Consider the following 27,824-nt stretch of genomic DNA (forward strand, 5'->3'; position numbering starts at 1 on the left):
TCTTCACAGGCACATAGTTAAAACAATAGAAATATCTTTTGGTTAGCCTTTATTTTCTAATATTCTCTCTATATTTTCCACCAAATCCAAACAAAGCATGACTTCCACCACATGCCTACAATGTGTTGTGGTTTTTTTCAAAAAGCTGACAAGGAGACATATCCCTAAATACACGTATAGCTAACCACAACTAGGGAGGCATGGTGGGGGTGGGGAAGACGAGGGTGAGGAGTCAAGCTGCATGAGCGAGTGTGGGCAATAAAACAATAAAGTTGTGTTTACTTAATAAAAATACGTTGAGAGTATGGTTCCATTGACTGTCCAACGGCTGAGGCTTATTTCACAGAATAACTTAACGTACATAAAGCTTGTGAGTCACATTTCACTCAAATTCTACACCGTTCTGGATTTGAGTCCAGACATTTTATATCTGGGATTAACTCTGGAAAGTTTTATGAGGAACAGAGAGCAAAGGATTAACTTGGTGAGGGTCACTTTGACACTTAGAGCAATTCGTATTATTGAAAAAGATACAGATTTAAGAACTTCAAGAGAAAGAGAACAAGTTTCACGTACTTTCAAGAAATGTTTGCTCCATTTTCAACTTCTTGTCTCTCTCCTTCACCACAAAAGCATTGCACCTGAAGGGAATGAAAGCTCCTACTAGGCCAGTATTCTTTAATGAAGAGAATGCACATTATGTAAGAAGGCGAAACAAACAAGTGAATGGGAAACAAAACCATAAAACCCATGGATATGAGTGATGCCAGATTTGTTTACCTCCAAATTGTATGCAATGTACAAATGGTTGAATAATTCACGCATTAATGTATTTCCCATCACGAGAGAAACCATTTCCAACTAAACAAACTAAAGCAGTAAGTTTTATAAAAATGCTCCTTTGGGAGCAAAATGTCCACATTACTGCTAGGAGAGTTTCCACATAATAATCTTAGAACTACTATGAGCTCCAGCTGGGACTTATGCCTCAGAGCAGCCTCAGGCTGATACCGGAACGGGACATCTGAAATGCAGCCTTGTTTGCTGCCACAAAAATATTTTCTCATGGGAGTTCAAGTACTTGAGAGTCAATCCAACAGAAGTTAAGTCTCCAAGGATGCAAACAGATAGTTACTAACCATGGATCTAAAATCCTGGTAAGTCAGAGACCTACCAACATCTTACTAATAGGTGTTGGCATGAACATGATTAAACCTACGATGTGCTTTCTAGTGCCAATCTAAAATCTCAAGAATGTGCATGCTATTCCTAATACACTCCTAAAGAAATTTCATAAAAATTGTAGTTAAGTTTCAGCAGTCTATCTCCTTTATGTATGTACAACATGCTCATTTTTAAAGAAAACTATTATTTTACTGGAATAATACACTTTAAATTGGGCTCAGAACAACTTTCGGAAGTTACAGGAATTACAGGAAATGCTAAGACATTTCTAAGTTTTCTGTTTTTTCAATTTCAATGGAAAATAGTCCATTGGAAAAGCGAACTTTTCCTCCCCTTAGTATCCCAAATTATCCATATAAATTAAGTTGGAATTCATTTTTACAAAAAAAGAGATGGCAATGAAACATGGTTTTTATTATATAGATTTCTAAATATTTTCTTTATATAATCGAAACTAAAAATACTTTTAAGGATAGTATTTATTTTCCACATTTTAACCAAATTTCTGCTATTTTTCTTTCACTATGTATCTAAGTTACAGCACAATTATAATCTACACAGTCTGTACTAAAAGTGAAGCTTGACTCTGAAAAACCAGTGATCACGGATTCCCCCCAGATGAAAAATGGATACACAGATTCCAAAACGACTGAAGGCAACCTCACAGGTTGAGAACCACTCCTCCGCTGATTTCACAATGTAGGGTCTCTCATCTCGGAGCTTTGTAAGTAATCGCTGGGACAGAAATAAAAAAGGAACAGGCTGCTCCGCCCTGGGCAACCCAAACAAACTTCCCTTTAGAGTCAAAGTTTAAAATGCAGCGCTTTTTTTTTTGGGGGGGGGGGGGGTCTGAATTAGCAGTGCAGCATTAAGTCTACGTTTCCATGCATGAACGTTTTGCCAGGAATTAAGAGCCAAGACCAGAACCCCTGCAGATCAGCACACACCCTTGACAGAAGAGGAAGAGGAGAACAGTTCTCCAGAGACGAAGTGAACCAGTGGAACATTTCTAAACAGTCATTTGTTCTTCTTTTCCTGATGCACCTGCACTTTACACCGCTTTCTCGTGCGCATCAGAGCGCCCTTCGTTTACGGGTCTTTTTTCCTCGAAGGCTGGGCAGTAGACCACACGGCGCGTTACGACAGGGACGCCCCGGCCCTCGGACACACCGGCGGGTTAAGACCTCTACAACGTAAAAAGTCTGCAACTGCTGCAAAGCGTCAGAAGCTCCGCGGAAGCTCTGAGGGCGCCGAGGGCCCACTGCCCGGGTCGGGCTGCTAGCAGGGAGCGCACGCGGGCACCACGGCGAAGCCCACCTGGTGGAGAGACTGAGGGTAGGAGGAGGAAGACGCGGAGGGATGTGGCAGGGAGAGACGCCGCGCTAAGTCTCCCGACGAACGAGACGAGCGCCGGGACGGCCCCGGGCCCCGCAGCTGTCAGACGCGCCGGGCGGGGCGGGCAGAGTCTTACCTACGGAGGCTGCCGTCGGGGCGCGGGCCGAGCCTGGAGTCCGCTCCGACTGCCCCGGCGCCCGCCGGTGCCTTCTGCCCCGCCGCGCGCCCCGCCCCGCCCCCCGCCGCCGCCGCCCCGCCCGCCCCGCCCCCCGCGCCGCCCCCCCCGCCGCGCGCCCCGCCCCGCCCCGCCCCCCGCGCCGCGCCCGCCCCGCCCCGCCCCCCGCCGCCAGTCGGGCCGGCGTTCCAGCCGCGCGGCGCCCAGGCCCGACCACACCCCTGGCCCCCGCCCCGCCCCGCCCCGCCCCGCCCGCCAGTCCGCTCTTACCCGGTAATTACTCTAATTAGAAGTCTTAGTCTCAGCAGTTAAACAATGTACAAACCAGTCCCAACACAGCCTGCAATTCAAGTGGCTTTGAGAACAAAGGCAGTCATAGGTGTAGCATTTTTCCTCTAATTGACAAAATGTGAAGACTCTCTCATTGCACGTTGTACTTAAAAAAGTTTAACCTGTGGTAGAACATGCCCCTTCACAAGGATATCAGCATTTCTATGGAAAAACACCAACACACGCCAGCTACACAGAACAAAGAAAAAAGAAAAACCACTGTTTAAAAATATATATATTGAACTTGTAAGTTTGGTCCCTCCTGCAGAATTAATGTTTCTAGATCACTTGGAGGAATACGTGAGGCGTACAGAGATGTGGGAGGACTGTTTTCTTACAGTTTATAAATTACATGACTAAAAGGCAAACAAACTACCCCGGGCATCTTTCTAGTAAGCAATCTGCACAATTCTTAACTAGTAGGGGTGGAGGTTTCTAATTGTTCACAGTAACATCAGCTCAATGGCTACCTGCCGGTCCAAGGAGAAAAACACCACACGCCAGCATTCAGTTCCCTAGGTATAAGAACAGCTTTAATGCACCTTCACCGGAAACAACCAGAATATTTCGACAGCACACAACACGCTACTCTTGCTGCCAATCCGACAGCAATCCCAATAGATAAAGGTCACCAGAAGAGATTCCAACAAGAAAATCAAAAATTGCAACCACCATCACCCAGAATATTTCAAAGATTTGAGGAAATTTACTTATCAAGAATAAGGCATATCTTAAATATAGATATACATCATAATAAAACCAGAAAGATAAATATGGCCCCAAGTCCAAGGAACCCTCAGAAAGGGATGTGATCAGGCCTGCTTTCTCTAGAAAATTATGAGTCCATTCACAGCTCTTCTGGGTATTAAACTCTTTGTTCTAATTTTAAACGTACACTAGAATTTTCAGAATGAGTAAAATTATAACCATAAAATGTGTTAGAAAAATAAAACAAAACAGTCCCTTCTTACTTTACCATCCAGTACTGGCTTGATCTTTAAAGCAATCTGCATCCATTTCAGAAGAATTACTGAATACTCAGAAGTTTATGTGAAAGATTTAAAAAAAAAAAAAAGGCAGTGAACTACTGGAGTAGAGAAATAATAAAAACAGCCACTACCGAAATGCTGCACAAAAGATGTCTTATACATCTCTTCCCCTTTCAATTATCTTTCACCAAATAGATTTTAAGTTTTTAAAAATTTCAGGTAAGTACAGCTTTTAGTTCCATTCCATGCATTTACTAGGATATGCATGAAAATTTCTCCATTTTTAAATGAAGGAAATCTTAACTGTTCACCTTATAAAAAATGAATTTAGTACCTTAGTTCATTACAAAATGGGATTTTTGTTTGGCAGCTGTTTGCCTCTCTAGATGTTAATAGGACAGATATCTGAACACAATTTAGTTTCACTGTAGTAATCATTTAAAAAGTTAATCACTTTTAATAAGAAAATCAACTAATTTCAAGTTAAAACAAGTAGAAAACAAGAAGCAACTGAAACCAAATGGGAACACTTTCAAACTCTAATGTATTTAACTTTTTTAAAAGGTGAAAGCCCTGAAAATAAGATGATATTCTTAAATGCTTAAACTAAGAAGACCAGGTGCCTGGGACATAAAAATAGAGAAAGGACTTCCAAATACTTGTTCTGCAAATGAAATAAACATAGTGAGCAACTGAGACATAGGGAGAAAACTCCTTCAGAGAAAATATATTTCCCCCAAACTTATCCTTCCAAAACTCCCCACTAAGTCAACATCTAAATCTTTAAATGGCTTTAAAGTCTTTCTTAGCTAGGTTAATCTCTGTGTGTATAAGACAGAACCGCTCCCTTTAAATGTTAAGAACATTAATGAGCTTTACGCACGTTTTCAAATGCGTAAGAACATAAAAATAATTTAGTGTAACTTTTAAAAGCTTCAGTATGGAAAAAAAAAACATGTTATTTTCCTTCAGATAATAAAACAAATATTCTGAGAGACAGACAGTAAAGAAATTTTACAATATATCAAAATGCTTTGTAAAGGTAAACATCTAACAGCCAGGCACCCATGCTGTTATCAGCCTCATCGCTGACAAACTTATTTTAACATTTACTTTTAAAAGCAAAAAGCCACTGTCAAGCTGTAGGTCAAACCTGCATTTTTTTTTTTGCAATTTTGTTTTAAATTGAAAGGTAAAAACCAAGAGTTAAGATAAAATATCACATACAAAAGTATCTCCACTGAAGATCGAGTTTTCAGCATCAGAGATTTCATTTCCCGTTGATTCCAATACTACTTGCTCAAGCTATCATTAGAGTTACCATTTCCCCTTTTGGAAGTCATATCAATAGCCCTACCCCATGAAATTATTATTATGATTTTTATTTTTTTAAAGAAGCCATATCTAGGAAAACTGCCCCCCCCACCCCTTTCCTAAGTGGAGCCAGTCCCCTGCCGGCCAGCGCTACGGAGCCACCAACACAGCACACAGCACTCCCACCTCTCCTCAAAGCAGGGGCAGTGACACCTTGCCAAGGCTTTTCAAAAACAAATCCCCAAATGCCACTATCAATTCCACAGGGCCCGCCCAGCGTGCTGCCCTAAATACAAGGGTGTCGCTCCATGCTCTCAACCAGCTTCACTTAAGTTTAAAGACGGGTAGAACTACGCTGACCTCTGTCCCTGGAGCACGTTTGTCTCTGAAAAGCAAAGAATGATCTAATTAGAAGCACAAGGACAACAGATTAGGAAGGGTTGGGGTGGGGGGGAGTAAAGCACCTAGACCTCTGGAGACTACGGCGGTTGCGCAGCGATCAGTGGCTGAACAAAGCTCTAGGGGCCGGGGCCGGGGCCGGGGCCGGGGCCGGGGCCGGGGCGAGTGCGCGCGATCTCTCCATCATAAGCGAGAAGCCCTGCGCCTGGGGAAGCAAGCACCAGGGCCCACCAGGAAGGCGCAGGCAGGCCCCAAAGGGAAGAACAACAACAAGAGGCATTTAGGGACTCCCAGGAGTGCTTAAGTGCCTGGATCTAAAGCCTCGAGAGCGCCTAACCCAAGAAAGTTTCCACCGAAGCAAGTCGTGATCGTCCTCCCCGCCCGAGACTTCCCCGCGCCCGCCGCCAAGCCCCAGGTCGGGTCCGCTCCCGCGCGGTGTCAGGGCGGCCTCGCAGTCCACGCGGGGCACAGGGCGCAGGGGTCACCCGGCGGAGGGCGCGGCTGGGGCGCGGGGCGCCGGGCTCCCACGGAGGGGGCGGTGCCCCGGGCCCGCCCCCAGCCCCGCGGGTGTCACAGGGCCGCATCCCGACCGGGGTCTCTTGACGGTGCCGGGGTGAGACCGCCTCTCTTTAAAAACAGCGTCCTTCCCTCTGAATACAAACACCAGGCAGTAGGGGCACCTTGAGCTGGTAAGTCACCCAGAACCCGGGTCTACTCACCTAGTGACCCTGGGCAGTAACACTGCGACTTCGTTGTCTCCAATCCCAAAATATTCTACCCAGCTCTCAAGGGCATCAGGAAATTGTGGGCGCGCTGTCGGGATAAAGACCCACTCTGGTCCTGGGCATGAATTCACAACGGCCCACCCTCCTGCACGGTCCTCAGGGACCCACTGTGGTTACTGACGCCGGTGACCCTACCCAAGTACCCACCATGGGTAAACCAGCTGCCACCACAGCAGCTCTCCGTTCCCCAACCTCCCTGCTGCGCATCGCTCTCTTTGTGCCGGCGGGAGCTGGATTACAGACCCACATGTCCACCCCCACCGGGACAGTTTTGATTATGTACAACTCTGATCCGGCCTTCCCTCCCCTCTGTTCTCTGATACCGTGGCCTGTAATGCCCCAATGTGTATCATTCAATACACTGTTTCAGTTCCCATCCTCTCAGCCCTTCAGACTTTTTTCTGCACTCAAACTGATAGGAATTGCTAATGCCAACCTGGACTGCCCTCTGATTCTCCTAATCACTTCAGGGGCTACCTTTTTCAAGAATTCTTTCAGCAACAACTCATGCTTTCTGGGCTTTATTCTCCCACCCATCTGAGTGCTAGCTGTGCACAATGACAGTGTGTCTGATCTCCTGGAAGGCCGCTGTCTTTTCTTTCAATCTCCCCACTTCCAGCACCCAGCACAGCCAATTTGGAATTAATGTAACCTGTCTTGTAGCAAGATCAAAGTTTCAATCTTGTGCCCATTAGCACTGATTTTAGTAAGTAAAATGATGAAAATCTGTTACAATAGGATCAACTTTAAGAGACAAGTGAAATACACTTTTTTTTTTTTTTTAAGCCTTACACCATTAATTTCACAGGCAAAGAAAGCCATTACAGGTAAATGTAATATCTACTTCAGGGACATTTTCTACTAGGAAGCTGTTGACAGCTTAACCACTGCAGCTCTGCTTTATGCAAATGCAGACGGTACTTTTCTCCCAGAGAACTTCAAACACTTGTGATCTCAGTTGACTTTGCCATGGCATTGCAAACGTGAGCACACACCACCCAGAGCCTTACAAAAGATGGCTGGGTAAAGGGGACACACAAAAGCCACGTAAGACACAAAAAATGCTTAAAACTATGTAAAATTTTTACAGATGTGAGCACTAAAAAGGATGTTTATAGTGTTAAAAATAGACTATCATTTTTCTTGGAGGTTTTGCTATGAAGTTAGGTGTTAATAAATTAAAGCACAAAAAATTAATTCAATTATTCTTAAGTCAATAAAAATATAATTGGATCATTCTTTTGAATAGAGAAATGCCATTTTCCCCAAAACTAAAAATTATAAATATTTGTATGTCAGACTTAAAATTTCTCTTTATATTCAGTAACTGACATTAGATATAGTATATATCTATATATAGATATAGTAAAATAGGAACTCATTTAAGCCAAAAATACGGATGACCTTTTCTACTGTTATACCGTGTGTACATGTACATATGTAATTTTTACAGATAGTAGTTATAAGAAACCTTAGTAAGAAGCTATGAAAACCCACTTTATTTTTTTTAAGATTTTATTTATTTATTCATGATAATCACACAGAGAGAGAGAGAGGCAGAGACACGGGCAGAAGGAGAAGCAGGCTCCATGCAGGGAGCTGGACGTGGGATTCGATCTCGGGTCTCCAGGATCACGCCCCGGGCCAAAGGCAGGCGCTAAACCGCTGCGCCACCCAGGGATCCCAAAAACCCACTTAAAAAAAAAAAAAAGACTCATTTATTTGAGAGAGAAAGAAAAGGAGAACATGTATGCTCAGAGGAAGGGGCAGAGGGAGAGAATCCTGAAGCGGACTCTCCACTGAGCTTAAGAGCCTCAGGACTCTGAGATCATGACCTGAGCCAAAATCAAGAGGTGGCTGCCTCTTAAGCCATCCAGGAGCCCCGAAAACGCATTTCTAATACTACACAGCCTGTATCTGTCTACTATCTAACTTTATGAACTCCCAATTCACTAACCTTTACCTCTAGTGTGGTAAGCAGGATAATGGTCACGTCCCAATCCCTGGAACCTGTGAGTACGTTAGGTTACCTGGCAAAGGAGAATTAATGTTGTTAATCGGCCAATTTAGAGATGGGATAATCCTGGATTATCCAAGTGAGCCCAATGTAATCACAAGGTCCTTTTATAAGTGAAGAAGGCAGGCAGGGAACAGAGAACCAGAGAGCAGTGTGAGAAGGACTGGCCCAGCCTTGCTGGTTTTGAAGGTGGAGGTAGGAGCCATAAGTCAAGAACTGTGGGGACCTCTGGAAGCTGGAACAGGCGAGGAAGTAGATTCTCCCACAGAGCCTCCAGAAAGGGACAAAAAGCCTGCTGACAACTTGAGGTTAGCCCAGTGAGATTGATTTTGGACATCTTACCTCCAGATACTATAGATCATAAATCTGTGTTAAGTCCCAGAATTAGTGATAATCTATTACAGCAATAGGAAACTAATACATCTGGGTTCCAAATTCATCTTACAATCAACCCCAATGCTGCTTAACATGTGAGGAAAATAAAAACATCCTTTAAAGACTCTCAGCCACACCTGCACTCTGATTGGTTTCCTTCTAAGGGAAGACTTTCTTCCAGGTCCCTCCCCTCGTCCCCAAGTACACAGCTTCATAGGGAATTTCAGGCTTGATTCTAGGGGCTGAGAAGTTTGTTGGGGTCATCAGGCTGAGCTGAGAAGAAATCTGGATAGGAGGTCTAAAAGCCATTTTGGGTCTGGTTCCTAACGGCTTCACTGCTTTTATAGTGCCACGGAGGCCAGGGCAGGGCATGTCAATGAAACAAAGGACAAACATGAAACAAAACGCCATGGGCAACCACGTCTTGATCAAATATAAGAGCGATTCAAGTTAATAAGTAACATAACCCCACCACCTTCTTCATGGCTTTAATTATTACAGCCAGTAAAAAATATTCAGGCCATCCCTGTTTAGTGATGTTTTATTTACCCCTAAAGGCTAAAGTCTTCATTAAAAGCAGAAGAGTTGTGTTCAATTCAACACATATGGTGAGATCACAGCCCAGTTTATTGTAGTTTTTTGAAGTGTCCCCCCCACCCTCCAAACATACACAGCTGAGGACTCGGGATACACAGCACTGCAATTACAATTGGGCCATGTCAGATTTTACATTACGACATTGTAATTGATTGAAAGCACAAACTTATTTCTGAATAGTTCCCTGCATTTTCTATTTTTCTAGCACAAATCACTCTTTTTCCTGGAGCTATTTCCTCCAGTATTTAAGGGGTACAATGTTGTTGGGGGGAGTCTTCTTTCACTCCCAAGATGTGCTAAACCTGGCCAAGTTCCTGAACAGCACAGGGCCCTGCGTTTGGAGGAGGAAGGGCTAAAGAGGCTGGAGCAATCCACGTGTCCCCAAGATCAGTGCCACTGCTTTCTTTTGTTCACGATGCACAGACTTTATCATGAAATTGTCCGATTATGTTTTCCAAAGTTCACACTATTATGTTTTCCAAGGAGAAACAATTAACCAGCTTTATTTTTCCAAGCAAACTCTTCACTGGGGGAGGAAGGGCAATTCTTTGTCATGTCCTATATTAAAAAAGCAATTTTTTCAAAGTGTACCTCACTTGGGTCAATGTTTTTAATATCTTTGGGTCTCTTTTGGCATTATGTCTGTGGAGCTGAACTGGATGAGAGGAGCGAGGATCATATCAAAATTAAGACCTTGCCACCCGTCCCCCCAGTAAAAGAGGAAGGCTGAGGTGGGGGTAGTTCAGTCATGAATGTCCTCACCTCCATGAACATGTAACCGAAAGGGAACAAGAGAATGGGAAAGCATGCCTCACCAGTAGATGTCTCTTGGAGCACCTGGTCAGAAGTAAGTGAAGGAGAGCTCTATGTTCTTCTCTCTAATCTCAGGGATGGAGACAGGTTCTGGAGAAGAAATGGAAAATGTGCAGCCTCAAGCAGTGGGAGGCAACTCAAAATGTAACACACCTGTGCCCGGGGCCATGATATTTTTCCTTTAGAATAAAGTACTTATCATATTGCTCTACAGTGGTCTAAGGCTGGAAATTAAACTTGGCTTTGTGTTTGATCTTTTTAAGATTTTTTAAATTAATTTGAGAGAGGGAGAGAGAGCACACACACAGGTGGGGAGAGGGGCAGAGAGAAAGCATCTCAGGCAGACTCTACACTGAGCATGGAGCTCAACACAGGGCTGGACCCCATCACCCTGAGATCATGACCTGAGCCAGAATCCAGAATCGGAGGCTTAACCAACTGAACTACCCAGGTGCCCCTGACCATCCATTTTTATTAGCAGAATTGCACCTGGTGAAATACAGCCCTCCTTGGTCTCTAGTTCTCAGAAAATCATTCCTGATAGCAGTGTAATTCTAAAGGGGGGAAAAAAACCCAGAGGAGGCTGGGCATTAAGTTTTACAAAGCACAGGGAAGTAACGGCTGTTGATTATGTAGGGATGATTCCTATCAGAAAGGCACAAGCCTGTGGGAAGGGCTCGGGGAAGCAGAGCTCACTGGGGAAGCTGTGGCCTCAAAGTTGCCTGACCCTGGTTTCCTCTCCCCTCTTGCAGTCAGTCCTCTGGGGCTCAGGAGAAACCACCCTCCACCTGCTGCTGCTGGTGAATGAGGAGAGTTAACAAGGCCTGGGTTTCCACTTCTAGCCCTTCCTACATGCCCCTGATGCTATTCTTATTATACTCCCAGAATTAAATTAAAATAGCATCCTTAACATGCTTTAGTTCTATGGGAAAAGGAAATATATCAATCATAAAACTATAAAAATATCCTGAAAACTGTTTTCACAAACTCAGAAATAAAAAATAGTATCACCAATCTTATTTAGTCCGCTGTTACAGATCATTGTTCTTGATGGTGGATAAACCAGTGGCTACTGTAAAGATCTTTAAAAAGTAGTAACATGAAAAATGAATGAATGGCAATGACAAACACCATGTCCAGAGCAGGGGTAAACAAATTAGTAAACTCCTAAGTTGCTTCTGTTGTACAGCCTGCCCTAAAAGCCTTTTAGAAGTATTTTTAAAGTAAAATGTTGTGTTTTGATTGTAGGATAGGACTTACTTGAAATGTGACCCAGTTTTTAGTGAAGCCACAAATAATTAGCACTGAAGACACAGCCATGTAAAAATATATGAATTATTAACTGTTTCTATTAGTAATACATTGATTATTTGCAAAAATATGATTCTTAACCCCACCAAGTGCAATTTAAGTCACTTCATTTTGTGCTGTGAAAAAAGAGTATGAGTATCTTGTGAACACCTCCTCTAAATTCAGGAAAAAAACAAAGATGGCAGGATGTCTGACTTCCTCATTACAATAGAGTGCACTCAAGTGACTTGTCTGTCTAGAGGCACAAAGGCTAGAACCCCACTGCCAGCTAATCCCCAAAGTCCTGAACGTTGCAGCTACTGGACAGAAGAAATCCAATTTTTAAAAAATTTTCTCATAAACCTTACTTTTTAACCTCTAGTATTACCTTTATTTGGACCTTTCCCAACTGATCCACAGTCCTCAAGATACAGATTCCCAAAGCGCATAAAGCAGCCTGGCAGATCCCCTCCCACTCTCCATGCCATTATACTATTAAGTATTTAAAGGCCTTGGACAAATCCCCACAGGTGTCCCATTCAACTTCGGTCTGTCCAGTGGATCCACACTAACCCTGCTTTCAAACCTAGAGCTGGTAGCTCTCCACATAAATCTAAACAGTGCCTGGTCTAACAAGATCACATAGATTGCCAGATTTATTGGCAACTTAATTAAACCTGCCTCAGTCTATAAACTCTCCACAGTTATCTTCAAGTCCAAATCTCCAACAGAAACTGTAAGCCACCCCAGCTCTGGGACTGCTCCTATCATCTCCCTCCCGGGGGCAGTGGAGGCACCGATCCATCCAAACAAGATTCTAGGAGTCCTGAGAGTCGGTTCAGGAAAAGGGGAGACAAGCATGCAGGACCCATTCAGCGACAAAACTTGCTGCTGTCAATAAGGAGATCTACAACTTCTAACAATCTTAATGCAGAAATAATTTAAAATACAGGAAAAGAAATATCCCTTAACAACAGAAACCATTTCCATGAAGATATCCCTTCTCTTGCAGGGGAACTTGGAGGCAAAATACCCAGTTTGTTTGTACTGTGGAAATATTGGTCATATTGCAACAAAAGAAATCTTCATTTCCTAGATTTAAACACCAGAATTTCTACATAGCCAGGTAGTGGCCTGGATTTGTTTGCTGTAGTCACTCAGAGTTGTGGCAAACAAGGGTTATGTCTTTAGGCTATCATTTTATACAGAGCTTTTTTGATTGGGGAGGAGGGAGGAAGTGTGTGTATATGTTTATATTCAGATTTAAAAATTTGTGCAAGTTGCCTAGAAACCAAAGCACAGAAGAATTCACAGCCTGATGCATGCTAAATTGCAGCTGCTGGAAACAGCATGTTCTCCCAACCACACTCTGGGCTGGGCTCATTCCTATCTATCTCTGTCATTCAAGGTTGATGGTATCTAGTCTTCTAGGGAGCTTGGTTTAGTTATTCCATCACTTTCAATGAGAGAAATCAGTGTTTTCTTCACCCTGTCTGAATGCACTTAATGCCCCAGTCATTATGTCCCTCTCCTGTGTCAGGAAAGTACACATGTGTAGCTTGCCATGTGAGAGATACAGGCCTGAATGACAGAGAACTTGCTTGACACACAGCGAGAATGGATGGAGGGGAGGTTTCTCACATAAAAGCAATCCCCACACTGAGCAACTTTCACCTAAAGAGCTCCATGTATTTTGTACAAATCTGAGGTGCCAACACTCCCCACCATGTCACTACACTCCTGGGCCACAATCTGCAAGTGGCGGCTCAGTCAGAACCCTGGTCAGAATCACTATAAATCAGCAAGTGAAGCTAGATAACCATTAGGGATTTGTGAGCTTGTTCTACCAGGTAATGGGCTACACTATGCAGATAAATCACTTAAAATGTTGCCATAGTTCTTGGACTAAGCACTACCAAGTGTGTCTGAAGGCTTGCAGAGAGGGCAGATGAAGGGAACAGCACTTGTGGGCTTTCCAGTTTAGCAGACTGGACGTTTAACCATCCTAAATGCTCTGTCCCAGTCCCTAGGCAATCTCCTAGAGGCACTGTGCCCAGAACAAAGATGATGCCTTATTTACCCCACAAACTGAGGAGTAGGGAAGAAATGCAAATATCACAGGGGAAAAAAATGCAAGTTAAATCTTGTAGAACACCTGAATTCATCAAGCTTTGGTACCCAAGATGCTGTTTTTTATACCATAATCTCAAACAATAAAACCCCGCATACCCTTTATATCGAATGTGGCAGTACTCCTGACGAGTTTTAGGTGCCAAGGACAAAAATATCTTCCATAGTTATTTGCACAGCCTATCATTTCTATCAATGAACTCCAATAGGACTTCTAGTAAAATAAATGAGGATGACTTCAGAAAAATTTCCTAAGATAAAATGGTTAGAGAATGATAAAGGAAAATCTCTTTTTCAAGTCTCAATAAAGGCAAACAGGCAGATAAAAAAATACATTATTCCTGAAATCTCAAAAAATAGTTATTCATAGCCAAATTACCAACACCGTTCTGAAGTCATGTTGGTAAAGAACTCTGAAAGCCTCTATGGGTCCTCTACAATTTTCATGCCCACAATTAGGCTGGTGACACCTCACACATGTGATGTTCATACTGAACAGCAGCATGCTTTGAATGCAGAGTTTAACAGATGCTACCATTTCTGCTAGTGGCACATTCAGAATGCATGACCTGCCAAACTGCAATGAGTATCTGATCCCCTCACAGGTGAACTGGCAAGGGATGACATTCAAGGCCCTGACTGCTAAGGTAAGAGTGAGGTCAGACTGGAAGGAGGAGATCTAAGGGCCCTGAAATCTCCCCTTAGAGGAGAGATCTTTTTTTAAAAAAAATTTTTATTTATTTATGATAGTCACACACACACACACACACAGAGAGAGAGAGAGAGAGAGAGAGAGAGAGAGAGGCGCAGAGACATAGGCAGAGGGAGAAGCAGGCTCCATGCATCGGGAGCCCGACGTGGAAATCGATCCCGGGTCTCCAGGATCGCGCCCTGGGCCAAAGGCAGGTGCCAAACCGATGCGCCACCCAGGGATCCCTAGAGGAGAGATCTAAGTCAGCCCCCAACCCCTGCACCCCATCCCCGCCCTCTGGCTGACTTCAAGTCTGGCATCTCCAGGTCAGACATGGATTTCACAGGACAGCTTTCCTCCCCATCTCAGTCATGTCATGTCCGGTGACATGTGAAACAAACTAGCATTTTCCCCAGGTTAAAAAACAAAAAACAAAAAATCCCCACCATTCTGATACCTGCTGAAAGGCATGCAATGCCACACTGTTGTTTTTAAGAGCAAGTAAATACATATTTTATTTTATGGCCAATAATATATTTAAGATAATTAGGGAGCAAGGAAAGCTTTCTACAAAAAGACTAAATATAAAAAAAAGATTAAATATATTTATGAGGGATGAAAGACATTCCCCCACCTTCCATTATGATTCCTGTCATTTTATGGGTTGCTGCTCTTGGAATTTTATTTAAAACTTAGGATTTTTTTTCATTGGTGAGCACTGAAAGCAAGTAGGGCCTACCAGATAAAGATAAATTCCATCTTCATGAATTACAACTTCAAATAATAAAATCAAAAGATTGTATTTCATACTTTCAAATAACTAAATTAAAATGTCCTTTGGAGAAACCAGTGGTAAAGATCTTGAAAAAGCAAGCACTGGAAGATTCCAACTGCCTTCAAGCTTAGAGAAGCTTAGACTTACAGGAAATGTGCTCGTAGAGAATCACAGGTGCATCCTTATATAGGAACCCTTGAATACAGCAAGAATTCCTACAGACCTCTCAATTACTAGACAGCAAAAATCTGGGGAGATTTAAAATGGGAATATTTGTACAATCCTTCATATAAGAGAAAACTCACTGTGACCAATATCATAGCAGCTTCTCCCTCTCTGAGGTCTGCCATCTCTCATACTCACTTTCTGGATGAAGCATCTAAAAGCATGTGGTAGGAAGTGAGTCTGGGTGAATGAATGATGAAGAGGCAACTTGTCTTACTGATAGACCAGCTATGCCAGGCAGCAATTTCTTAAAAAATATATATGAATCTGGTGTCAAAGGTATTAATTTTAAAAAATAACAAAGTGCCAGTACAAAGGAAATTCCTTAGAGAGTTACTACTGTTTAGATCTTCAAGACATTCATACTACTGGTCCTCAACTTGAGACAAACTGTTAACTCTGGTTACTGACTGTGCCCACAGGATGCATAATTGGGGCAGATTTTAAAAATATGTCAATAATTAATTCCAGTTTCAGGAAAAAAAATGATGTGTGATTCCTGTTAGAAATGTTTTTCTTCCAAATTATTAAATAAAATTTTTATTAAAATAAAAAATCCTAGAAGTATAGGATGTCTTCCCACTTCTCTCCTAGGTTCATAACAAAACCAGAAACATATCAATCAATCCAATCCAACCATTAGCTAGAATCAAAGCAAGGCCTGCTCATCAAGCTCCTCTTTCTAGAGATCCATATTACATCACCGCAACAGTATGTGCTTTCTCTCAGTGTGGCTCATGTCAAATCAAGGACTGTCAGTTGATCAGAATTGAAAGCATAATTGTTCCAACCTTTCTCCATTAAAAAACATGAGGATATTTACATCTTCCAAACAAGTTCCTTTAGCCACATGAAAACTGTGGAGCCAAAAAAGGCCTCACAGGCCCCAGTATATGGCTTAAGGAGGAAATTATTAATACCCAAGTAGAGTTTCAATACTAAGTCCATCTTTACTTTTAAATGGTTTCACCTTCACCCCTCATGCCATTTCTGCCCCATTTACCATCTCAAATTATAAGGAATATGGCATCGAATTCTCTCATTTCTGTGATCTGTCAGAGAACTCGGTTTGTATTGACCAGTTCTGTTCTTTCGTATCCCGATGATATTCTATCAAATTGACCTATACTGCAAGGAAGGAGAAAATGGGGGTGAAAAAGTATGATGCTGTGGGTTTCTAGACCTCTTTTCCTTTATCAAGGATCCACTTTATGAAGATACTTGTCTAAGCTGTCATTCAAAAGTATAGTAAAAAAATATATATATATAGTAAAAATAAAATTGAAATAATCGCTACTTACATCCTGACTTTGGAGCAAGAAATAAAAATATGACTAAGTTTCAGATATAACTGAAAACCTAGGTTTTCATAAATGTATCAAGAACAAAACAACATGAATGTCAGGACTTGGAACCAAATCTCTAGAAGGAAGACAAAGCAAGACATGTCATCAACAGATCATCTAGAAAGCAATTTTCTCATTTTTGGTGGGAGAACTGAACACAGGTGACAGCAAAACAGGGACAGAGAACATTCATTTTATAACCACTATTTGGTTAAGTAAATGAGGTGGTTGGATATTATAAATTTTTATGCAGAGTATACCAAACTGAATGGTGTACACACAGAATTTTGGGCATTTATTTTATTTTAATTTTTTTTGAATTTTGGGCATTTAACTTTTGGCTATACAATACGATTTTTACTATGTCTTTATGTAGAATCATTATGTAATTCATACTCTATTCCTATTTCTGGAATGGCACAAAATAAAAACAAACAACAGCATTGTGATTTGCTGAATCACATAAAGCTCATATTTCTAAACGTCAAATATTTCCAACGTGGTCTTTTTGGTGAAGGGCATATTAAGTAGGCTAACTTTAGCATTAACTAAAGCATCATATAATTAAACAAGCATTTCATTCCCAAAGATGGGGAAACTTTGAGTTACAGTATTGTACCTTTAGTAAGTCTCTGTGAACAAGAAGAATCATCGGTCGATGGAGAGACGAGCACACATACATGTAAGCCCATCAGTTCTCCCGGTTTAACATCACCTATGGTAGAAAAACTGGGCTAGAGTGAAAGGAGAGGGAAACTGAACAAGGAGACAGTACAGGAGGGAAAGGTGGGGGGTAAGAGATGAGGCACTGCGAGGCCATGAGGCACTTGAACTGACAGGTTGGGGAGAGACCAGCATCAGCAAGAGAACAAGGTATCAAAAGAAGAGGTGAAATGAGGACGCATAAGGCCGACACCTTGAATGTGCCAATTTCCGGCTCCCGCAGGAGAGCATGGCCTCGGAGACCAGCAGCTTGCTCAGTGGGGCTGTCCTTAGCTTTCTCTGCTGACTGAAGTTGCAGGCACCTTCCCTCAAACCATGTAAGGTGCACCTCCAACTCCATTGTTTTTTAATTGAAATCTCAGAAGTCCACATTGGTATTCTGAAAATGGCCATTCTGAAGATTTTGTTTTGAGAGAGAAAGAGCACAGGCCAGAGTAGGGAGGGACAGGAGGGCCCAACATGGGGCTCGAACTCATGACCCTGAGATCAGGACCCGACGCCTCACTGTGTGACTGAGCCACCCAGGTGCCCGCAAAACAGCCATTCTAAAATGCACACAGGTATTCCAGGACTTGGCACAATATGAAGCAAACCCTTAACCCCATGACACACACGCACTTTCCCAGTCGGTGAAGACTCCTGGGAATCTCTCAGGGCAGCACAACCTAAAAAAATCAGCGGTAAGGCTGTTTTGTCAGAGCCCAGAAGTGGGAATAACTACAGACCACCTTGCCCTGACTTGATCTAGTCACGTACTTAACCGGTGGCTTCAGGGAATGTGTATCTATTCCTCAGTAACACCGACTGTTTCCTGGTGGTCAGTGCCAGCCGCTGGTGCATCCAGGCCTGGACCCTTGGGGAGGCCGAGCGAGAGGTGCCAGGGGGACAGCACCTCTGCTGCCTGGTCCCACTGCACAGCTCCCCTAAGGGTGAACATCGCTGTTTCTCAGAGGACAGAGAAAAACAGCTCCTCATTTCACCCTGTAGCTTCTGTGTCAATAGAAATACCTTTCAGTGGCAGAACTCACTTAACTGAAAACATACCCAAGAGGCATGTTCTAAAACCAGTGCTGTAGGGCTTGCCTGTTTCCCTGGAGGTGAAAGCCCACTTTGGCCCAGAAGGGACAGGCCTCCTGTCAGGCCAAATGGCTCCCCCGCGGCTGGGCAATGCCCAGCCAGCCTGGTGTCCCAGGGGAGACAGCGCGTGCACCTCTGGCGCCAAGAGGGTGACCCAAAAAGGCAGGGCATGCTACCAGAAGCAGTTGGCTCTGGCTGGTCAGGACCAACGGGGTTTTCTCAGATAGACACGACAAGGGGTGTTTCCAGCCCCCTCACCGTCACACTGGAGGGTTTCTGGGCCTCCACACATTAGCCTGATATCCTTGGACACGTGCCTTCTGATGAGGCCCCTTTCCATATCATCGTTGACACAATGGAATGAGAGAAACCACAAAGTATGAAAAAAACTACAGGGGACTGAGCAATTTATTCATGCCCCCTGTAAGCACTGGAAAAAGATGTCTTTACCACAAACACATGTTATCAAAAGAAGAGGGTGGGAGGCTGTGGAACATGAGAGCCCCTTGGTGTGGCATAACGTCCACAACAGGAGAATCCTCTGGATATCTGGGACAAGTCGAAAGATGGAGGAGCACATAGCATTCACTTGTCAGAACGGATATATATTTCCAAAAATGATTCTTAGTGACATGACCCCGTAACGGTTTGGGAAGCCCATGTTTTAATTCTCCTACCCTCTGGACACTGGGCTGGAAAGAAGATTCAAGACGCACAGGAAAGCTTCTGCAATTCTTTGGTTCCTTGTGGGATGAAGCCAATATACCCCTTCACAAGCATGCAGCTCTGACCTCCTGCTCCACCAGCTGGCTATTGTCAGGGCCTGGGCAAAGAGCTAAAGTCCTGGCCTTTGATGGAGGATGCGGTCTCAGGCAGGTATCAGCTGTAAAAAATTTCTGAGGGACTTACTTTCTTCTCACATTAAAATGATGACCCATATGACATCATGTTCTGGCTCCCTGGTTGGCATGCCCAACCAGAATGTCCTGCTACTGGATGTTTGTGACAAAAGAGAGCCTACCTAAGATTCATGACATCCCTTTTAAACTAAAAAGAACAGATGCATGAAGAGCAGAAGTAGACAGATGCACTGACTCCATTTCATTTAAGTCAGTACCGGTAAATGCAGAGAAATCTATCAATTGCCAAAAGAGTTAATGTTATTCACCCGCACAAATTTGTGTACGACATTTGCTTTGTGTGGTAAGGCTACCAGGCCCGTGGTGTATGCCTGCACACCCCAGGGATGAACTGAGCACTGCAAATGCCAGACTTTCCACTAGCTTGGGACAAAGCCTCTCTGGAGGGGTTTTCACCAACGTAGACAGCAAGATAGCCAGAGCAGCCAGCACGGCTGCACAAAACAACAAAAATACCAAAGAAGGGGCAAGGCATCAGTTATGACCCCTTTCAGGACTCAATTATACTGCTCTGAAGTTAAGGTTTTTGCATTTTAATAGAAGCCAGAAAAGACAGGCAGGCTGTGTAACTGCTATTTCTTAGAAACAAGTTGGGAGTATCAATTTCAGCATTAACTCTTGAAGTAGAATAGAAATAGCCCCATAGTTAGTCGGTGAAGAGGTTCATCTTCCATAATTCCCATATTGTGACTGCAAGCTCAACCCATAAGTCATGAGGTGAACCGGCAGCAAACCCTCAGATCCTGAAATGGATGTCCGTTTGATTCACACTGAGAGAGGAAGAAGAAACACAGCTGCTGCCACTTTTTACACCAATGGTCACACGTAGAAAGTCAAAGGTAAAAGGAAATCCCCGGGCCCTTGGCACTCACTTCTGCCATCCATTTGTGAGATCATGACATTGGATCACAGTCGGCATTTATAAAAGTTTACTCTGTACGTGCAAGATCGTTTCCACGTGAGTTTAGTCAAGGTACACAAGTGCCTGGGAAAGTCAGGATTCCATTACTCTCTGTCAATCAAGTACCTTTTTATGAGAGGTATAAAACAGATCTTTACAAAAAAGGCAGAATTTCAAAATCAGTGAATTCAGTTAATCAGAAAAAAATAAAAAGTAGCCTGAATGAACCATCTTTGAAGTCACAAATACAAAACACACTCCCATTCTTTTTCAATAATTTTTTTTTCACTAAGAGACTTAACGGACAAACATGAGAATAGTAAGAGGCAGCAGCTCTCCGGATGACTGGATTACAGGCAGGCTTCAATTCTCTTCTTTACACTTCCCTATATTTCCTAAATTTTCTCCAATAAACAGTATATCACTTGTATTTATTTATTTTAGAGACAGGAAGCGTGTACAGAAGCAGGGGGAGGAGCAGAGGGAGAGGGAGAGAATCTCCAGCAGGCTCGGCACCCAGCACTGAGCCTGATGTGGAGCTTGATCCCAGGACCCTGAGATCATGACCTGAGCAGAAGGAAACCAAGAGTGAGTTGTGTCTGACTGAGCCTATCCAGGTGCCCCAACAGTGTATCACTTTTATAACAAGAAAAAAAATCTTAATTTTCTTGGCTCAGGTTGGTTTAAAACTAGAAAGGCAGTTAAACATGCTGAACTGAAATAAAAATACAAGAAAGGTGCCACACAGGAAAACAAACTTACTTTATGTAGAAACTGGGAACATACCACCCTGCACCAGTCGATTCCTCATTCAATCTAGATTTCAACAATTTGAGCAACACAAACCAGCATCCCCAGTGAGCCCCCCAATCAGTCCTGTGGGGGGCACATTGTAGCCCAGGCCATCCTGTGGGGTCACTCATATTTGACCAAGAAACTCTCAGAGACCTATGCAAGGCTGAGCAGAAATTCATGTAGTTCCATTAACAGTGGACTTGGTTACTACAAATAAAATTGAATTAAAATTAATTCTAACTCCCTCAGCTTCCATGAAAAGGCTGAATTAACCTTTTTCCTCCTGGTGGCCCTGGAGAAGATGCTTATAGCACTGAAATGTCCAAAATATCACTAACAAATGAAGGAGAATAATTACTACTAGAAAATCTGCAAACCTGAATCGTGCTAAAATCGTGAGGAGCTGGTAAAATGGCACATCTCTCAAACCCAGGGACGAAGAGTGACTAGCCTGGGGGCAGGACAGGATGGCAGGTGTCTGAGTGCCCAGGAGGGGGAATGGCACACACATGGAGGGCACTTACATGCGAAAGCTTCTAGTCACCGCCTTGCTGAGAAAGCACAGGCTCCAAGGGGCTGCTCCAGTGTGTATCGGGGCACAGCTCCTTGTCAGGAATACACGCAGACAAAAGGGCAAAGGCCAGGAAAACAGAGACTGGTAAGATGAGTGAATGTGTGCATCTATGCAACACCCACAAGGAATTCAGTAATATCATGAGGCCCGACAGCTCAGTTCTTCATCCCCCACCCTGCCCTGTGCCTCCCTACCACATCACTTCTCAGAAATACGGGACTAGCCTCATGATGCCCGCCATGCCCCACTGAGGGGGTGCACAGTGATGGGGAGGGTTCTGTGTTGATGAGGGCAGCAAGCAGTCCTAGGAAGTACTACAGAGCTCACAGCCCTTTGCAATTTACAAAGGAGCACAGCTCAGTGACATGCAGCATCCCACCCTCCACAGGTATCTGCAAGCTTTGCTCCCCCTGCACCCTCTGAGAGCTTCTACTACATCCCATTAGCTCTGCCACTCCCTTCCACATATACCTGTAATACAGACCCAAAGCCTGTTGTAACGTAGAACCAATGGCTCTCACGGTACCAGAAATAATGCCTCATTTTTAAAACTATCTTGAAAAGAAATTCTTAGATATCCCAACACACGTAATACACATAATGGGAGGGAGACCTTAATAGAATGCCCCATCTGTAACATAAAGGAGAATTAAAAGGAAAGTGGGTCCGGATGCATTAATGTGGATTTCGGTATTTACAAGCCTGCGAACCCTAGAAGACATAAGGAAGCAATAAGAGGCCTGAAGAATCCCCATAAACACACAGCTATTAATGCAAACTGAATCAAGCATGCTGTGTAGTTACTCAGACACAAAAGCACTCCCACTGAGGACAAAGTCTTCTGAAATGGCAAGCATTTGGGGGAAAATTCAACAAAATACAATCCTCTCAGATTTACCTGGCAGTCACATTCTCAGAAAATTCAGTAAATATTAAAACCATGCATATGAAAGAGTCAGGTCTAAGCTCCAATATTGGGATTTTCACCTAACTCTCTGGCAGGCCCCTAAAGAAGTGCAGGAAGCAGCACATTCCCCATCACGCTGGAAAGTGCTATGCACCCCAGGCAAACTATTCCTGTACTTAGCCACTACAGGCCTGGAGCACACACACACCCCCACAACTGCTGTGATACCCACTTCATCCCCTGGGACTGGTTCTGCCCATGAGAACTGTTTCTTTATACCAAACTACTCCCACATGTCAAAGTGCCAAAACAGAAATGGAAGCCAGGCTCCTCAGCTATCAGAACATATGAGAACATCTCTGTCACTTGGGACTAGGGTACCCCTCATCCTTTCCTCTTGGGAGGTCAGGGTCTCCCACCCCCAAAATATATTGTCTTTACATAGTCACTGCTAAAACCAACTCTGGACAAGCACAAATTGTTCAAAAGACCAGCAGGCCTGCGGTACGTATCCTGGGGCACCTAAGGAGCAGTCACAGAGCCCACCTAGGAGGCTCGGTCATAACTAACCAAGACTTGGTTGGAAAAATGTTTATTTTATAAGCTTACCACCAGAATAAAACATACCTGCAAATCCTAGAATAAACAAAAATAATAAGCAACTCTTATCATTTGGTCTTGAGAATACACAGTAATCCCTTCCATGTCAAATGATGCGATAAATTCTTCCTGTACAACTTATGTGAGGCCTTTGGAAATAGCCTTTATTAAAATGGTTCATACAAATACTCCTACTTGCATTTTTAATAAAGAACCCTTAAAAGCTGGGGTGCCTGGGTGGCTCAGTCAGTTAAGCATCTGTCTTTGGCTTGAATCATGATCCCAGAGTCCTGGGATGGAGCCCCACAGGGGGCTCCCTGGCTCAGTAGGGAGCCTGCTTCTCCCTCTCCTTGCTCTCTCTCTCAAATGAATAAACAAAAGATCTTTAAAAAGAACCTCTAAAAGCTACCTAATTCTATAAACTAGAAAACTTATCATTTGATTATTTAAAGCACCATAAAATATGGCTCAACGACCCATGTGTCTACTCTATATTAAGACAATGTGTATAATTAAAAACATAAACATGCAACCTTTGGTGTGAACAAAAGAGAAGCTAAGAAAAGTACACAAAATGAAATCCCTTCTCACAGTAAACTCACAGTAAACTAATTTAATGTTGAGACAATTAACATCTCTCTTGCTCTCTCTTTCTCACACACACACACACACACACACACACCCCTCCATATTTCTATCAATCTACAAAAAAAACCCACATAATTAAATGGAACACTGTCAAACTACTGCACCACTAACTGGTGGTAGAACCCAGAGATTAGAGAAGACAGAGTACCAAGGACTACAATTTCAGTTAACAAGTATTAACACGGCTTGAAAAAATGCAAAAAAAACCCTAAATACTATAATCTCTACCTAAAAAAAAAAAAAAAAATCTCTACCTTTCTTTTGTGCATAAGAGTATCAAATCAAGAGCTAAAGCTTAATGTTATTCCTTAAACGTAGCAGATGGTAAGAGCATGGAGAAAACTAGAAACTTCATACATCACTGGGGAATGTAATAGGGTATAGTTTTTTTTTGGAAAACAATCTGGTTGTTTAATAAGTTACACATAAATTTACTGTTTTTTTTTTATTTTTTTATTTATTTATGATAGTCACACATAGAGAGAGAGAGGGGGGCAGAGACACAGGCAGAGGCAGAAGCAGGCTCCATGCACTGGGAGCCCGACGTGGGATTCTATCCGGAGTCTCCAGGATCGCGCCCTGGGCCAAAGGCAGGCGCCAAACCGCTGCGCCACCCAGGGATCCCTAAATTTACTGTTAAAGACACTTAGGTGCTTACACAAAAAAACTGAAAACACATATCCACCCAAAATTTTGTGTGAGTCTTTATAGGAGCAGTATCTACCATAGCCTCAAATTGCAAACAACCCCAATGTCTATCAACTGGTGAACAGACAGACAAAATGTCTATCCATGCAATGGAATACTACTCAGGAGTCAAAAGGAACAAACAAACAAACAAGCATGTACTGAGATGATCTACAACATGGATGAACCCCAAGATCATTATGCTAAGTGAAAGGAGTCAAATGTACAAGGCCACCCCACCTACTGTATGATTCCACTGATACGAGAAGTCCAGGAAAGCCATTCTATAGAGAGAAAAAGTAGGTTACTGGTTGCCCAAAACTAGGGGATAGGGGGGAGCAGGGAGTCACTGCTAATGGGTGCCAAGGGTCTTTTAGGGATGATGGAAACGTTCTAAAACTGGATTCTGGTGAGGACTGCACAACTTGGCTAATTTATTAGAATTTTACACTATACACACGACACCTAACACAAGCCATTAAAAACATACATATACACACTTGCATAGAGCCTCCAGCTGAAGCCCTGGGCAGCTACGCAATGTTCAATCTGTTTTAGTTGTCCCTCTTTCTTGACTCCAAACTGGAAAAAATGACATCAGGCCATTAACATTATGAGAATGCAGAATTTTGCTATTCAATTTCCTCTTAAAGATAATAAAAGAGCATGGGGTGGGGGGAGGGAGGCGTGCAGGGGGAGCAAATAAATCTGCTCTTTCCTCATTATGGAGTTCAAACCGGGTCATGGCCCTATTAGCTGGTGACTACGAGTAGCTTACTTATTACTGCATGCTGCCGGCAGGGGCAGTACTGGGGCCTGCTAACACAGAGTCCACTGCCCTATGAACATAGGACCTTTGAAATGGGCAAGCCTAGGCCAGGCACTAGGCTAAGCATGTTAATGGACACTGAACAATTAAGAAATGGGAAACTAGGGAAATGCTTATATTCAGTTCATGCGCTGAAAATCTAATACAAGCCACTTACTTACCTCCCAAACCTCAAAGTTCAGTTTTATTTGTTAAACTCGGTATCAACTTAATAATTTTACATAATGAAAAACCTCAGTCTGGTAAACAGGCACACCGTGTATGATGCCCTAAGACGACCTATCTTGCCTTTCTCTTCCAGCTCCTACTAAGTCAACTTCTGCCAAGCACCTAGTAAATAAAAACTTTCTGCTTTACTCAGTTGGGCAGGGCCTTACAGCCAGTGTGCTAGCTCTGCCTTGCAGACTCATGACATAGCCCTTCTCAGCGGGACAACGGACTGGATGGTATCTGGCACTGCTCCTGTGCATGAAGAACAGGCTCTGGGGCCATGACTCAGTGCTGTGGGACTGCTCACTGATGAAAGGGGCAGGGTGACAAGCACATAGAATGACCCTTGAGGACACGGGTCATGTTAGAAATAAGAGCAAGGACAGGTTAGTCAGTATCTGGAATTTCCTGACCATCCACAGCCAAGACTGTCCCTGCCACCTACTCACAAAGGTCTCGCCGGAAGCTGCGGCACATGGGCCATGTCTAGAAGGTAAGCATCTTAGGACCACCTTAAATGTCCCAGCACAAAAGTTTCTGAATAGGAAAAAAAAAAAAAAGTACATAAGGGTAAGAAGGCCAATCTGATAGAAATGGTATGCAATTATTTTCTATTAAAGCTGGCAGGATAAAACTCCATCTTATGAAAAATGAAATGCTGTGGAAAACAGAATGGACAGGAAAACGGAAATGCTATATTTATCCTTCTCTCTCCCAGTACTCTTGAGTATTTCCTCAATTTTCAGAAGCAATAGTACTGTTCTCCCTACCAGCACTGTCCCTGCGCTCAGAGACACACACTGACAGACAAACTGGCCAACACACTCTGCTGGCACGGCAGGCCCCCCGCCTTGCCCTGGGAGTAGAAACACACCAGGTCTGGGGCAGGCAGCACTCACACAGGGCCACGCGAATGCACGTCTGCACACTGTTGCAGCCGTATCCGCTGAGGGGTGCCCCGTGGGCCTACAAAATCCTTCCAGGTACATCTCACCACTCACAGAAAGGTACAGCACTGCCCAGGAGAATGGGGAAAATGTTCCAGTGGCCTCCTCCTCAGGGGGCCCCACAATGCCATACTGCAAGCAAGCCTGCAGCTGAACCACTGCTCTCTGTCAACAGAGGTAAGAACATTCCAAGAATGCCAAAGATGAATGAAAAGGACCAGCAGTGTTTTCTCATGATTCATTCCCCTCGTTCCAAACCTACTTTCTCTCTCATTCTTTTATCTCTATTTATTTATTTTTATAAATTTATTTTTTATTGGTGTTCAATTTGCCAACATATAGAATAACACCCAGTGCTCATCCCATTTAAAATAAACCTCACAGAGGAAAAGTAGGGATCAGGTGAGTAAAAGTGGCAACCTGTATAATCTGATAGAGCTAGCTGGCTAATAGAACGTTTGACATGAAAATTATCCTACATAAAAAAATAATTTCTTTCCCATAAAAAATTCAAGCCTGTTCATAATTTAGAGGGCATGTGGAGTTTCAATCCTTAGCAATTAGGAAGCAACGTCAGTCCACTGGGTTTTGTCCAATGACCCTTTTAACTACTTGAAAATGATGTCTGATTATCAAATAATGTGATGGCTTATCTATAAAAACTTCTTTCTAAAAAATATTGATTCTTGATTTACATAAACAAGGACATTCTGAGAAGCCTTTTTAAATCATGCATAATACATCACTCATAGTTGAGACAAACACTCGGCTCATTTCTTCAGTGTCTAAGTGGGTTTCTATTAGTAAGTCTGTGCCTAGGGAAACTCACTATTCAGAGCCAGCTCTACATAAGAATAATAGTTATTGTACACTCAGACCTCTATAGTTGCTGAGGGACAGGGATATCTTAACACTTGTTTTTGAAAACTTCCTGAAAATCTACAGCACTCAGCTACCAGCAAGCATGGTATTTCTGGATGGCCAGACTTCTTGCCAACTGAGATGACTTTAATTAAGACCTCAACCCAAATCAATAAAACCGCCACTGAGGACTTCAACTAAAACTTTCTTGGAAGAGCCTCGTGGAAACTTCCAACAGAACCCAAGGCAGTAACTGCCTGGGGCAGAGCAGCTCCACAGAGCAGATTCCTGCGTCAGCTTAGGAGAGAGGTGCACCTCTAGGCATTGCTGAGACCTGCCAGAGAAGTAACTGGGCTGCCTCCCTGGTTTTCACG

At 43.3% G+C, this 27,824-nt stretch overlaps 1 protein-coding gene across 16 annotated transcripts in view; it reads right to left on the reverse strand.

The window, feature by feature from the left end:
• Window positions 1-27,824, reverse strand: part of AOPEP (aminopeptidase O (putative)) — a 335,041-nt gene that overhangs the window by 31,974 nt on the left and 275,243 nt on the right. The window contains exons 15-16 of one of the 16 annotated variants that reach the window (XM_055310043.1): window positions 10,317-10,404; window positions 8,210-8,542 (exon numbers count right to left, since the gene is read on the reverse strand). The exons of 14 other annotated variants lie outside the window; for them this stretch is intronic. In XM_055310043.1, the coding sequence (XP_055166018.1) occupies window positions 10,366-10,404 (39 nt within the window). In that variant the 3' untranslated portion in view covers window positions 8,210-8,542; window positions 10,317-10,365. Of the gene's footprint in view, window positions 1-8,209; window positions 8,543-10,316; window positions 10,405-27,824 lie in introns of those variants that run through there. One more of the 16 variants, XM_055310042.1, reaches the window with a different exon arrangement.

The sequence above is a fragment of the Nyctereutes procyonoides genome, unplaced genomic scaffold, assembly GCF_905146905.1.
Source record: "Nyctereutes procyonoides isolate TBG_1078 unplaced genomic scaffold, NYPRO_anot_genome, whole genome shotgun sequence".
Classification (NCBI taxonomy): domain Eukaryota; kingdom Metazoa; phylum Chordata; class Mammalia; order Carnivora; family Canidae; genus Nyctereutes; species Nyctereutes procyonoides.